The following is a 15,670-nucleotide window of genomic DNA, read 5'->3' as shown; positions in this document are numbered from 1 at the left end:
AAGTTACGCCACACGTGATCAAGTTACTCTCGAAGTTACCCAGATAAGCCAGAAACCCCGCTTCGTAGTACAGGCCCCAGGACTGTGCAGTGGTACAGTCCCCTGCCTGTTCTCCTGTCACTCTTGCCATTAGTAGACTGGTACAGTCACCTGGGAAGCTGTTGGCTAGCATTTTGTGTTCACTTTTGAAATAACCACAAAGCAACTTAAGCTTAAGCTAAAAGTAGCATCTAATGGCTCCTACACACAGTTGCGTGCGTTGCAGTGCTGGAGACGCATCTCATGCACTTTACATGGGCTCACGTCATCCGTTGGCGAACTGAATTGTGGGTCCGTTGCGTCGCGTTTCTCCCGTCGCTCGCGTTGAGAAGTTCAGCTGTTCAAGCTGATCGACGGACGGCACCAACCAATCAAATTACGGTTATACCTTAAGTCATTTGCATAGCTACCGTCAGGAACACCCACTGGCATGCGTTGATGGAACGCAACTGTGTGTAGAAGCCCTTAGTCTAGTAGAACTTAGAAGTAGTTGAGGGGACTAATTCATAAAGACCAATTCTCAAACAGTTGTATGATACCCTAGCCTGGGTGTTCCCATGCTGCCTTGCGCGCGATTTGATTCACGCTGCTAAGGCAGCCTGGAGGCCATGGAGCAAATTTTCACCTGAGATAGGGAACCAATCACAGAACAGGGGGGAAAGCAAGACGATGATGAGCTATGCACAAACGCATTTGATAGACATCCGTGGCACCCAATAAACGGATCTGAGCATTTTTTTCAAATACGAGAAAATGAACGTTTGGTTCCCAGACCACGTCTCATTGAGAAGTGGTGGCGCTGGCCAGGCTAATGATACCCATTAATAACATTACACTTCTCAATGTTTTGGAATGCTGAGGCAGAACTGCTTTAAAAACCATGAGGGAATAACTGCTAGCTTGTAGCACAAAGTATGCAATTGGCACCAACCAAAAACAACTTAAAGTTCCTGTATAACAAAAAACATATCATCCGATGCATTGTAGGTAGCTTAGTCTGTGATATTTAATTACTATTTTATCTTTATTTATCTATAAAAGCGCAAGACTTGTTGCAGGCAGAATCGTGGAAAAACACTTTATTAACTTACAAACTTACTTACAGAGAGATGAACCGACAGAGGAACAGGGGAGTAGAAATACATAGACTAATTAACAGAAAGACAGAGGACTGGACGAGACCAACAAAACAATAACGGGGAACAGGTGCAAGCAGAAACGGAGGGAAACTAACAAGACAGGAAGTGCAGACCATATTAAGAGAATGGGTGGAGACAAAGACACATGACCAGACAGGTAAATACAGAGCACATGACACAGAACAATATACAGAATGGCCACCAGGGTGGCATAAAGTCTCTAGTCCAGGCCAGATCCTGACACATATAGCACAGATCTGTCCTTGCAAGCAAGCTTGTGCATGAGAGTTGACATCAGCCATAGAAACAAAGGGTTTCTCTTATTTTTGGAGTTGTCGCTTTTCCTCACTAACGTTGGTCTCAACAGCTTTGTGAACTTGGTTAACTTTTACTGGTACATTTTTTAGTATTCTCTTAGCAGTAAAATGAAATGCTTTAACCACCCCCCCCCCCCACACACACACACACATACTCACACACCACCCCCCGCCCACACACACACCATTTCATCACCCCCCACCCAAACGCACAACATACCCCCCGCCCACACACACAGATAACCCCCCCCCACACACACACACACAAACCATTTCATCACACCCCCAGACACCCCATTACCCCCACCCCCCATACACACACAATATATAATTACTCTAAATGTGTTAATTATTAATTACTTTAAATGTATTAATTCATTACTTTAAATGTGTTAAATTAAGTTGAGCTGACTCTAGAGCTCAATAATTCCTTTTATGGATACATGACTATAAACTACTTGAACTTGAATGTTCTTAAGGTAGATGTGACCAAGGAACCACACTTGATTTAGCATAATGTATTAGGTTAAGTAATTATTTCACACTGCTCATATCCTGGCTGCCTGCTGGTAGACACACAGTGTGCATCATGCCAACCTGCTCTTAGGGCTAAGTAGGTTGGGTCTTAGGACTAAGTAGGTTAGGTATTTTATTTTTGCCACAAATTCATTCGCTTGGCAGTCAGAGGCAAACACAATAGGCCTAGCTTGAAAATATATTGTTCCTTTGGCATTTTTGTGATGATAAAGTGGGATATTACTTCACTATGAATGGCCAATAAAACATCCTCTCCTCTTCAGTGCAACTGGATACAACCAGTCAAAAAAGTTTGGAGACACCTAATCATTTATGGATCTTTCTTTTTCGGACTATTTTTACACACGTGGGGTTATGTAGTTAAAAAAATAGTGCAAACAAAAGAATGCAATATTTTGCTCTGATGACAGCATTCCACACCCTTAGCACTCTATAATTAGTAGAATATATAGTAGGCTAAAGTGCAGAATTATCACACAATGAGTTTCAAGTGTTATTATTACATTATAGTTATTGCTGCTCAAATACTGAGCACTGTTCAACCACTTCCCCTGCCATCCTGCCATCTCCCTATCACCCTTCGGTCATCAATCTGATTTCCTAGCCAGTAGGCCACGGCTGCCTCAGAGAAAAGCAGTAGAGTAAGCAAAGGTGATCCATCTTTTGGGGGTCGTGGATGGGCTTCCAAGACTCAATGGCAGCACAGGTTAGTTCTGTTTTATTTTTGGAAATGTGAGCTTTGTGAAGGAAATGCACACTAATAAGCATTCAGTCATATGGCCATTCAATAGAAAATAAACTTTTCATGTCACATGAAAATAAAAAACCCAAAACCTATAGCCGGCTGTCATGCTAAATAAACCAAACTAGTTTGAAGTTTGAGGTGCAGGCCTGATACGAAGCTTGTGTGCGGCGAAGCCTTAAACAAGATGGTTGTTTCGCTCCACTAGCGCAGAGAAAAAAGCTTGTTTGCAACAATGGCTGCCACTTTCACCAAGCTGCATGGGGCCATAGAAATGGATACAGCCACCCCATAGGTGATTTGTTCCGATGCCAACCCAACAAAACATCACTTAATTATTTTTTCACTCAAAGCTTTCCTAAATAGCTTATCCGTGAACTTTCCCTTAGAATGCCTTTGAGTTTCTTATCCAGAGAATATGGTTTTTGAAATTTGCACATGAGAGAATATAACGGAGCCGTAAATGGTTCGGCAACTGCAACCCTGCTGATCGCAAGGCACTACAAAGAGTAGTGAAATCTGCTCAAAGGACCATTGGCTCCCAACTCCCCTCCATCCACGACACATATCATAAACGCTGTACAAACAAAGCCAAATCCATTGTCAAGTATGCCACCCACGCAAACCATGGTCTTTTCAGTCTACTCCCATCTGGCAGGCGATACAGGAGCCTGCGCTCCTGCACCAGCAGGCTCAGGTACAGCTTCTTTCCAGAGGATGTAGCACTGCTGAACAAAACTTCACCTCCTGTCTAGCATTTGCACTATAGCCGTTACTAGTCTACCTGTTTACTTTTTACTACTGCACTGCTGACCTGTTTACATTACTCCTACACTGTTTCACCTATGACTTTGCACTGTGCTAACACCCCATACTATACATTATATTTATATATATATACATATATTTATTTTATATTCCATAGCCTGCCCATAAACATTATTACCAATATTACATATATGAATCTAATCTAATCTAATCTAAAGTGAGAAATGAGGCCAGTCACACAATGTTGAATTTCTCTGGAAATAATGGTTTATATAAAGGCTTTAAACACTTCAGATGTAAAGTGATTCGCTGTCAAATTAGTAAGTGTAAAGTTAGTAAACCTCACTCCCGACGCCTCAAGAGCAGAGGTGGGTTTTTAGCTCGATTGTCAGCATGCTCGACACCCGATCCAAGGTGCTGCTGGTTTGCGGGTTCTAGTCTGGGTGTGTGCATGGCTGAATTGCGCAGGTTCAATGCAACGCAGGTGACAAAAGCACTTATGGAATTAGGGTTTCCTGCAGCACTTTAAAGCGGCCGCCTTAGCAACAGATGCCTGCCGCCTTAACTACGTTGTCAAAAACAAAAAGGGGAAAAAAATGTATATAATATGAGCAATATCCGCTGTGTTACTCTAGGCCTACTGTTTTCTCCCTTTCATTCCAAACCGTGACCAACGCCTGTCTCCCTTCTCTGCAGAACGCATACAAAATAATAAAAAACGTGCCATGAATTGTACGTTTTTACAATCTTTAAATTCCTAATAAATAAGTAAATCTATTATTTACTTAGGCTGCGCAAAGCTCAGGGCTTTATTTGGGGCAGGCTTGTAATCGAGGCAGACCTTTATTTCTACATTTTATTGTGAGGCATGCGTTTCGTTTGGAACGGCATAGATAGATAGATAGATAGATAGATAGATAGATAGATAGATAGATACTTTATTGATCCCTAGGGGAAATTCAAGGTCACAGTAGCATACAGACATACACACACATTCACTAACAGCAGAAAAAGTAATTAAAAGTATATAATATAAAAAACACAACTAAGCAATAAGGACTGTAGAAGATAAAGAATATACTAAATATACTAAAATACAAATTATACTAAATAAAACTTAATCTAAATCAATTCTAAAAAACAGTATCCACATAGTGGGCGATTAATCAATCAGGTGCGCTTGCAATGACTGAAGCAGGGACTGAGCCTGTGGTCCTCTGTGCATAAGGTAAGGTAAGATGCTCTTTGTGAATGAGTGTCATGGTGATGGTGCAAATGAGTAAGTCAAACAGTGCAACAGTGCAAGAATAAAGTCTATATATCTATGTATAAATAACTATATTAAGAAAGGTATAAGTGTGGTCACAGTTCAGCTGTGGCATGGAGGGAGGGGTTGTGCATATGTGCAATTAAAGCACACAAACAGTGAGGCAGAAGACAATGGTAAAGTGGCTAGTGGACAGACAGTTCAAGACATGGAGGTGGTGAAGAGGCAGACAGACTATGCGGAGAAGTCTATTTCTCCTCTTCCCTTAAGTGATGCATTGAACAGTTCAATGGCCCTGGGGATGAATGACTTCCTCAGTCTGTCTGTTGTGCAAGGCAGTGAGCGAAGTCTCTAGCTGATCAGGCTCTTCTGCTTAACAATAGTGCTGTGGAGTGGATGACACTCATTGTCCAAGATGTTGATCAGTTTGTTCAGGGTCCTTTTGTCAGATATTGAAGTGATGCACTCCAGTTCAGCTCCTACTACAGACCCAGCTTTCCTTACCAGCCTGTCTCCTTGGTCTTTGAAGTGTTGAGTTGGAGATGATTGAGTTTGCACCATTGCACAAAGTCCTCCACCAGGCTCCTATACTCCTCCTCCTGCCCGTTCCTGATACATCCCACAATTGCAGTATCGTCAGAAAACTTCTGCATGTGGCATGACTCAGTGTTGTAGCAGAAGTCAGATGTGTACAAGGTGAACAGGACTGGAGAGAGCACAGTTCCCTGTGGCGCTCCGGTGCTGCTGATCACAGTGTCAGAGAGACAGTTCTTCAGTCTGAATGCTAAATGTTGGGACTGATAGTCCTAAAACTAAAATCTTGGGGGATATTTGATGGTTCACTATTAAGTTTCATGTAGTTGAAAGAGTGTCAGAATTTCCACCCGCTGTGTTTATTGCGAGATAGGCAGTTCATTGAATGTGCGCTGTGCTGTAATGGAAACCTTATTGCCTAGCCAAGTAGGCCTACGGTAGCCTAAATTGAGTTATTATGACCGCCGCGCAGCGAAGCGGCGGTCATATAGGTTTAGTCAGATTTTTTTTTTTCTTTTCTTTTTCGCATGTCCAAATTTCCGTCAAGGATTCCCGGGACACTGAAAGACCGGGGTAGATGAAACTTGGTGGGCATGTAACCCCACATGGATAGCATGGAACCCACATTTTTCGTTTTGATCTGTAGCCCCCCCGCTGGACTGCACCCCCCGAAAGGAGGGTAGGGCAGACACAGTTTTCTGTGAATATCTTGAGAACCGTAAGGTTTAGGAGGACCATTTTTTTTGTTTGTTGATCTCAAGGGGCCATGTCAACCCATTCCATAACCACTCATTTCATGTATAGCGCCACCTAGTTAAAAATTAAAAAGCAAAAAATTAGGTGTTTTCACCACAATATCTCTGGCTGACATGGTCAAAACTGCACAAAATTGAAAGTGTAGGATCATTATGACACCCTCCGAATGCATGCCAAGTTTTGTGAACTTTCGTTCATGGGGGGCCTTACAATAAAATAATTTATGTGTACATTTAGTGACTGTACACCAACAAGGATTCCCGGGACACTGAAAGACCGGGGTACACGAAACTTGGTGGGCATGTAACCCCACATGGATAGTATGGAACCATCGGTTTTCGTTTTGATCTGTAGCCCCCCCCCCCCCCGCTGTACTGGACCCCCGAAAGGAGGGTAGGGCAGACACCGTTTTCTGTGAATATCTTGAGAATCGTAGGGCCTAGGATGACCAATTTTTTCTGTATGTTTGCCTCCAGGGGTCATGTTAACCCATTTCATGTGCACACATGTGCACAAACAGATACACGCACACACACACATACATTCACAGTAATCATACGTATGACACATACTCACACTGTAGACATCTGTACGCTTGCATGCACAGGCACATACGCAGGCACACACACAAGCACGCACACACACACACACACACACACACACACACACTCACACACACACACACATAACATAAACATAACACAAACAATCAAGAATTTCTCAGAATTATGAACAGGCAAGATGGAGGTGGGGTTGTATAAAATGAATTTTACATGTGAAATCTATGAACTAATCATGTTTTGGTACTTGTTGTCTAGCAGATACCAGTGAGAATTGAGTGTGGATAATGCAATTTAGTGAGACAGTTAGAATCATATAGGCCTTTCAGCGTGATTTGTGGAAAAAATGTGCTGGACTGGGCGGCGGTCATATTTTGTACCGCTCTGCGGTACATCTAGTTAATATAATAAGTGTTGTTACCAGGGATAAGAACGCATCACGCAAACGTCTCCGATTAGGCCACTTTGTCATAAAATTCGTTACAAGAATGACCGTCATGCTGTAGCACTCCACCATGCGTAAGACATTAAAAACTATGCGGCAGCTCGTTGTTCCGCGTTACCCGATAGTAGCTAAAGTGGCTAGAAAACCATAGATTAAGTATAATATATACTCTTTTGATCCCGTGACGTAAATTTGATCTCTGCATTTATCCCAATCTGTGAATTAGTGAAATGCACTCTGAACACAGTGAACACACAGTGAGGTGAAGCACACACTAATCCCAGCGCAGTGAGCTGCAACAACAGTGGCGCTCGGGGAGCAGTGAGGGGTTAGGTGCCTTGCTCAAGGGCACCTCAGCCGTGCCTACTGGTCGGGGTTCGAACCGGCAACCCTCTGGTTACAAGTCCGAAGCGCTTACCAGTAGGCCACGGCTGCCTCTATACAACTGCCTGTATCCGAATCTAGCAAGCATCATGGCCCACTGTTGCAATTCCTTCATTTGTGTTTTGCAGAAAGCAGGTAGACTAATCCAGTGGTCAAAATTACACGATATGCATGTGTGAGTAATATGAGTGATTTTTATCGAGGGAGCTCCAATCTACAGTATAAGTGATAGGCTATTTAACCATAAGTAATGACCCAACGGTGAACCTGAACAACTTTAGGAAAAACTTACGATTGGTGCAGCTACTTTCATCTAAACAAAAACTTTTCAAATGACTGGCACTTGCCTGCCAATGTTCTTTCTGTTGTTTTTTTGTTTTGTTTTATTGACTGTGCACCTCTGCATTTTAATCATTCGCAATGACATTCATGTGACGCCCCCTCAAATTGAGCTACACTGCCCACACAGCGTGTGAATCCTGGTTGTGCTATTGTTATTGCCATGATTTAGGCCTACGTGTGGTAATGAATGAAGCCATGCCTCGGTATGTTCTGCGTCAAGGAGATTAGACTAGGCCTATGCTAGATTACATATAGTGCAGTAGTAGGGTTACACCCCAGTGTACCCCCATCTTCCTGCAGCCGCATGACACTCCACAGCCATCTGCTCTGCAGCCACAAGAGATCATGTTGAGCAGAGTGTCTGGAGCAATGGGGCGGTCAGTTTTAACTGGAGTCCAGATATCCTCCATTTTCCATCCCCAATCTGTTGGCTGCAATGGCCTTCCCATCCATTCCTGAACAATGAATGTTGCTTTGCTGCAGCACTTGTTGGAGGTAAAGTTGCCAACTGGAAGGATGAGGAAAGTGAAGTTCTGCTGATTGCCTTATTGTAAGCAGTGTATCGGAACTGATCCAGTGATTCAAGCTCCATACAGCTTCAGGAGGAAGCTTTCACCTGCTTGTTGTACTTGCTGATGAGTAATTGCATTGATGAATGTGTCAAGTAGATCATACTCTTAAGCATTTAAGCCCACCTTGGAAAAAGGCATTTTTTGAACATATATCATCCAAATATTTGTGTTTTAATTTGAAGATTTATGTAAAATGAATCAGAAAACATTTAGTTTGTATACTCAACATTTTTAATCCTTAAGCAGTGTATATCTATCAGTAGAGCTACATAATGGTTTAGCATAACTCATCTTTCTAAAGCCAAATGGTAAAAAATGACAATGAACTACCTGTTTATACACAATAAACAATAATCTCCCAATTTACATAATATGAATCTACATACTAAGTCAGTGGCTGAAAATAATTGAAAAGAGGCTCTATCTGAGGGGTTTGAAAACACCAAAGTTTTGAAGCGACTTTATCTGAGCCTCCTTGAGACTGCACAGATGTAAGCGAGCCTTATTCAATATTGACAAATGTGATTGGTGCCAAATAAAAACTAACGTATAATAAAGACATTGTGTGATTAGACAAAATAATGAATAGCATTAGACAGGCCCCTTTTTTTCTAAAAAATGACTTCAAAGTTATAAATGGGCTTAAATGGTGCCTGGGCTTAATGGGTAGCCTACACTATGTGAATTTCGTGTCATTGTCACATTAATGACCTTGTAATCTTGGTTAACTTTAATGTTAGCAGTGTGTCAATGGTGAATTTGGATTCCTTGTATGAGAAAACATATATTTTAACATTTTTATTGCATTTGTATTATGTTTTAAGCCTGAGATATGGAAAAATCTCCAAATAGCGGCAATTTTGGACAAAACAATACAAAAAAAATACAAATACAAAACAATACAAAAAAATGAAAAGCTACAGACCATATTTATAGACTTTGGTGGAAAAGTGTAGGTTTTTTTTTAGTATTTTTTTTTTATTCGGTTTCATGTTCACGAAAGCTGGTAACAATTTGGCCTTGGCCTTATGCACCGACATGTGGAGGTGCGAGTGTGACAGTTTTTGCAATGTCATTAAAATAGTGTAGGCCTACCCCCCTTGAAAATCCCCACTACACCACTCAGCTGAATGAACATAAAAAAGAGTGTAGGGGAGAACCGGGACGAATGAAACACTTCTTAATTAGGCCTAAATGTAATTTACAAAGACATCGTAAAACACTGAAAGTTAATATTTTGTCTCTAGCAACCTACATCTATCCTCTGTCAAATACAGTTGCATTTACAGCTCTGAACAAAACCGTTCAAGAGTTATTTAAGGAGAAGTCGAACGTGCGTTTTGTTACATTCGTCCCAGCATGGGGGACGAATGAAACATACAGCTTAAATTATGTAAACTTCCCACAATTTCAATATTTGACAACATATCATGAATGGTACTTCAAGTGTGTTATTTTAGATAGATTGCTGCTGGGCTATATGTCTTGGTTCATCTGTTAACAACATTGACGTCATGGTAAAGCGCTTATCTCGCGGTTATGGAAATAGCATGCACTATGCCATTAATATAGCTAGAATAATGCATGTTTCGAATTATATAATGTTTCTATAGTACAAAATGTTATTTCACTCTGTTTTTACGTGGTTAAAGCCACCACACATCCAAATAAGTGCCCTTCATGACCGACAGGCCGTCGGTCTCCATAGGTTAACATGCAAAACTCGACCCCCTACCTGATAGCCCCGAATATATTTGCATCTTTCTAAAACTACTTTTCCATGTCTCACCTGCATACAATATAGTAGCCTATAAACACAGATATGTGTGCATTGACTTAGAATAAATGGGGTTTACTGTCTCGGGACAAATGAAACAGGTGTTTCAATCGTCCCGCCATAGACATCTAGCATTAGCCTATAGGCTGTTTTGCATCCATTACAAACAATCATGCAATGTGAACGTCTGGGATTGGGGAAAGCACTAAATGCTCTACTGAATAAGCATGAAGTCAAACCTTTAAATGAAAAACACTCTTTAATAATAATAAAAAAAATAAACCGCTAAAGATGTAGCCTAAATTTGTGACCATCAAAAATCGTTTATCGCCTGTAACTCCGTGATACCAGGACGTAACAGGAAGGAATTTGGCTGAGCAACGGAGGTTAATATGCTCTATGTTTTGTCCAAATGATGACTGTCTATCATCGTTGCACTCGGAGAAAACCGGAATGTTTCATTCGTCCCCCGTTTCAATCGTCCCGGTTGTAGGCTAGGCTACCTATTCTTCGTTTTTAATTCTACATAGTTTTTAGACGAATTTCCCATTCACCATGAATTTGTGAGATAAACCTTGAGGTTACCTTCAAAACTCCCATTAAGAGTTTTCAAATTGGTGACACTGACGGGGATGACTAGAGACATCGTTTGTGTTTTTAACCTGATAACCGTAGCAGGGCTTTGTGGAAACGAGTGTTTTCGTTTGCCCTAAAGTGTATGATCAACAGAGACAGAGGGGCTGAGCACAGCAACGTTTACTGTATATTCATCCTTCAGACGAGCTGGCACCTGAATGTGAGGTTTTACGAACGAGTTCAGGATAAGAGTCATTCCTTTTTGGGTGAGTAGCCTAGTCATTTTCATTTTGTTGGCTAATTTCTGCTTACGTATGAGACAATGTGTGCGTGTTTACCATGTCACCCGCCTCATAAGTTTGTTCTGTAAGAATGTAAAAAAACAGTGTTAAACGAGGGTTAAGCATTATTTTCATAATAACAAATCTAAGGCAGGCTACATCTGGGTTACAGGTTACATGTTTAATTAGATCTTAATTTATGGGAGCAATGGGTTCGTTAACAACATGTTAATATAGCATATAGTGTAGTTTATTGGCTCCAAATGACAGCATATTCAATTCATTATGAATTCTGACTGGATGAATTCATCCTATCAATTAAGTCTTGAACACTGTTATTAGCTAGGCTACATTGCAGATCATTTATTTCAACGAGCTTCTCCTTACAGTAGCCTATGTGTTGTTGTGCTTCTCCTGTTCTTTTCCTTACTTATGGTTGACTCAGCATGGTTTATATCATTCTCCCAGAATAATTCTGGATAACTTGCACCACCACCACAGCAACAAATGGAGAGTTTTGTTACAAATGTCACAACTGGATTCTTAGTCTATATAATTCTGGATAACTTGCACCACCACAGCAACAAATGGAGAGTTTTGTTACAAATGTCACAACTGGATTCTTAGTCTAGAATAAGACTATACAGTGCTTTAAGTAGCCTACTTCTTTTCGAAAGAACTTGCAGAAAAGACCATACAGTGGGGTAAAGAGGAAAAGAGGTAAAAACGTCAAAACGTCATTAGTTTTTTTTTCATTATTCCAAAGAGCAGTATAAGGCATATACTCCTGAGAAAACTTTTCTGACTTTTAAGGATGCGGGGCCTGTAGAGGGTGTTCAAGACTCTAGTCACTATCGAGTAAACACAATATTGTCTGTCATTTTGAACAGCTATGGCCAGAGTGCAATCAAAATGTGTCAACTATCATGACATCACATCAATTCATGTAATAAATGATTTCATCATCATGAAAATTGAAGAACATTTTTTTCTAGTCAGACTGTGTTCATATACAACAAATATTATCCGTTACAAGTTCATACAATTATTTTCTTCACAGAAAGATCACTGGAATCCAGTATTGTTTTTCAGCCATGTCCCTTGTTTACAAACATTTCCCTGGATGATTATGATACAATCCTCAAATTCCTCGAATTCCAATTTCACTTGAAGAGCATCATTGGTGGTTAGTGATGTTCCCCTTCACTGTAAAGCACTTTGCATGTCTTGAAAAATGCTATAAATGCAATGTGCTGTTGCTATATTGTTGCTCACACAGGTTTTCACATGGTGATGAATACCTCCCCACAGCTTTCCTTCTGAGAGATTATGTGGAATGCTCTTTTTATACTCAGTCATGGTGCCAGTAACCTAGTTGAGAAAATGTTCCTCCTTGTGTTTTTCTTTAGCATTACACAACTTTCCCAACCTTTTGTTCACACTAATGAATATGAAGTATCAAAGCATCCCCTTTGGATGCCTCACGGGGGAAATAAAGCAGTATAGCTATATTTTTGTTCACTTACAACAATGTTTAATTAGCCACATAACTCAATGTGATGTTCTCAGATTTGTATTCCATATATTCCCTTAGATTGCATTCTTCAATCATCTGGTTGTGCTCATGAAGCAGCCTGCAATGTCCAGGGAGCATATGGATGCCATGAGTGACTTTTCTTTGATGTGTCTTCACTGCTGAAACGTTCAGTTTGATGAAAAGTGATCATAAAGGTATGAAACACCACTGGGCAAACATAGCCTAATGCTTGGCAGATTTTTGAGCTTGAATAGAATTTAAGAATACTGAAAAAGAAAAGCATCTATCTATCTGGGACAGTGCTCAATGAACAACAGTAAATAAGCGTTAGCCATATGGGCTAATTTTGTTAATCTGTTGTCTCTAGCCAGTTCTTAAGGAACCTACAATACAAAGAGATGACCAATATTAAAGATAAGAAATGAATGGTTTAAATCTCATTCATACAGTGCACAATTGACTATGACAAGTATTTTGCTCCACGTCAAATGTTTTACTCAGATGAACTTTCCCTTTATTCTTCTCTTCTGCCCATCTCTCTCTCTCTAAATGGCCTTTTGACATACATTGTTATTCTCAGTACTCTCCAAGTATGGCCCTATCTAATCTCACAGATCCATCTACGCCTGAGGTCACTGAAGTCCCTGGCAGTAAAATTGTCCTCTCCTTGACCCTGTCTGTATTGGCAGTGCTCACCATTGCCATCAACTCCTTGGTTATCACTGCCATTATTGTCACTCGTAAGTTGCACCACCCAGCCAACTATCTCATCGGTTCTTTGGCGGTCACCGACTTGCTGGTGGCCATCTTAGTCATGCCCTTCAGCATTGCATATATTGTCACAGAGCACTGGATCATGGGTCAGGTGGTGTGTGGCATCTGGCTGGCTGTGGACATCACCTGCTGCACCTGCTCCATCCTGCATCTGGCAGCCATTGCTGTAGATCGGTACTGGGCCATCACGGATGCCGTGGCCTACTCTCACAAGAGAACACCTACACGTGCTGCCATCATGATAGTCATGGTATGGGTGCTGTCTGTCCTCATTTCCTTGCCCCCTGTACTTTTGAGGCAACATGAGAACAGTAATATGACTTCTGACATTAAGGAATCACATGAACAGTGTCTTATAAAACACAGCATTGGCTTTGCCATCTACTCCACATTTGGGGCTTTTTATATTCCTCTTCTACTCATCGTCATCTTATACTATAAAATCTACCATGCCGCTAAGAGTCTATATGAAAAACGAGGTGCCATCCGGATCAGAAAACAGGCAATGAATGGACATACTTTGCCCGCGTGCAGAGACAGAGAGCCACACGGTCATAAAACCCTTAGTCCACCTGAGAAGTCCTTCTCAGACCTTTCCACAGAAGTCGAGCGGGTTCATATCACCCCTAAAAGCTCACACCTTGTACCTCGTCACAAGAAGTCTAGCACACACCGCATCTCTGGGAGAAGGGAGAGGAAAGCCGCCACCACTCTGGGCCTCATCCTGGGAGCATTTATCATCTGTTGGCTGCCCTTCTTTGTCCATGAAGTGATTGTCAACACCTGTGGTCCCTGTCAGACATCTGGAGAGTTGGCCAACTTCCTGACATGGCTGGGCTACTTGAACTCACTCATTAACCCTCTCCTATACACCATCTTTAATGAGGACTTCAAAAAGGCCTTTCAAAAGCTCATTTGGTGTAGCCAGTCCCTTAGCATTGAAAAGTCACAGTCTCAGTTGGAATAGTAAGACATACGCACAAAGCAGAAAAAAAATGGAATGACACTTAACACATAAGCTTACCAAATCCAAGTGAGATCTATGTTGGAATGAATACATGCCATCAGAATGGTGCTAAAGTTGATCAATATGCATATAAATTGAGTACTATCTTAATACCTTATTATGCGAAGGAACAAAGTGTATCAAAGTGCACTGGGTATGGATGTGAAATGATTATCTGATATTGCTATCAAATAACTGGACAAGAATGCACAATAACATCACAATCATTTGATAATTGTAAAACATTTGTCTCCACCGTTCATTATGATGATATACTACAGAATGTAGTTGTTTAACTTCATTTTGTTGCATGAAATTAGACATGTTATAAATAAACTAAGATTAACTGAGATGGGTTGGAGTTCATTGCCTAGGCAAATGTGTTTACCGAGGTGCTAAAGGACATGCAGTTTGCAATGTAAAACTATGAGGTCACATACAGTATCAAGCTACAGTACACACATAAGAGGCAAATTCAAGCAAATAAAAAGTGATACCAGACACATTCTTTGTACTATGATTTTCTACACCTGAGATTAGACAATATAAGAAACATGACCCAATAGTGCCCCCTCCTGTATACAAGAAAATACTGAAGAAAATACACTGTTCATTGTTTTCAAGAGAAGTAGTCTTATAAGCACAAATGTGTACTATACAATATACTACTATCATATTAAAACATAAATATACACATATGCACACACAAACACAGACTATTTATGTTAATCTATATATATTGTTTTATTATTGAAATATTGCATATTCACCTGTGATTCTTCAAGTATTGCTTGATCCATGCAAAAGCATGATTACAGTTATGAGATGAACCAAGACAGTCTTGCATCATACACAACATTTTCCTGATAGGTGAGGAGATAAAAGAGGTAACTTGGGGTTTTACAGGTGTCTGCTCCCATAAAGGCATTTGCTGCAGCAGTGACTTTTATAAAATCTATATTCAGTAGAGACCTTTCTTGTATTAGAGACCAAAGGTCAATAGGTCACAATTCTACAGCAATAGGTAGGACATGATATGCATTGGCCAGTCTGAGATTGCCATGGTTTGCATGCATCTATTTTAAAGGCACTCGCTAGAAACTGAAGAGTGTACCATTCTAAAACCCCCTAGTTTACAATACATGCAACAAGCATTTCAAAACATGCAATGTTTACCCGAGTGCAAATTAATAAAAAAATCACTGAGATAAAATGTCATGCCAGTGTGCAGAATAAAGCTCCTGGCATGCAATCCTGGCAAAAGACTGAATAAGTTATTATAAAAATACAAAAGCAAGGCTCAGAGAAGCTCGTCCT

At 40.7% G+C, this 15,670-nt stretch overlaps 1 protein-coding gene across 3 annotated transcripts; it reads left to right on the top strand.

Annotated features, from left to right (window-relative positions):
- The first annotated feature begins 10,639 nt into the window (after positions 1-10,639).
- Positions 10,640-14,860, top strand: htr1fa (5-hydroxytryptamine (serotonin) receptor 1Fa). Of its 3 annotated transcripts, none has more exons than XM_042077162.1 (4): positions 10,640-11,021; positions 12,129-12,222; positions 12,631-12,767; positions 13,154-14,860. In XM_042077162.1, exon 4 carries the CDS (start codon positions 13,166-13,168, stop codon positions 14,312-14,314), a length of 1,149 nt encoding a protein of 382 aa, XP_041933096.1. In that variant the 5' UTR covers positions 10,640-11,021; positions 12,129-12,222; positions 12,631-12,767; positions 13,154-13,165; the 3' UTR covers positions 14,315-14,860. The 3 variants fall into 3 exon arrangements, with proteins under 3 accessions (XP_041933096.1, XP_041933077.1, XP_041933087.1); XM_042077143.1 differs by having other exon boundaries at positions 12,097-12,222; XM_042077153.1 differs by lacking the exon at positions 10,640-11,021 and adding an exon at positions 11,915-11,982 and having other exon boundaries at positions 12,097-12,222.
- The last annotated feature ends 810 nt before the right edge of the window (positions 14,861-15,670 follow it).

This window comes from Alosa sapidissima, chromosome 2, assembly GCF_018492685.1.
Source record: "Alosa sapidissima isolate fAloSap1 chromosome 2, fAloSap1.pri, whole genome shotgun sequence".
In the NCBI taxonomy this organism is placed as follows: domain Eukaryota; kingdom Metazoa; phylum Chordata; class Actinopteri; order Clupeiformes; family Clupeidae; genus Alosa; species Alosa sapidissima.
This window is presented reverse-complemented; position numbering and strand designations above follow the sequence as displayed.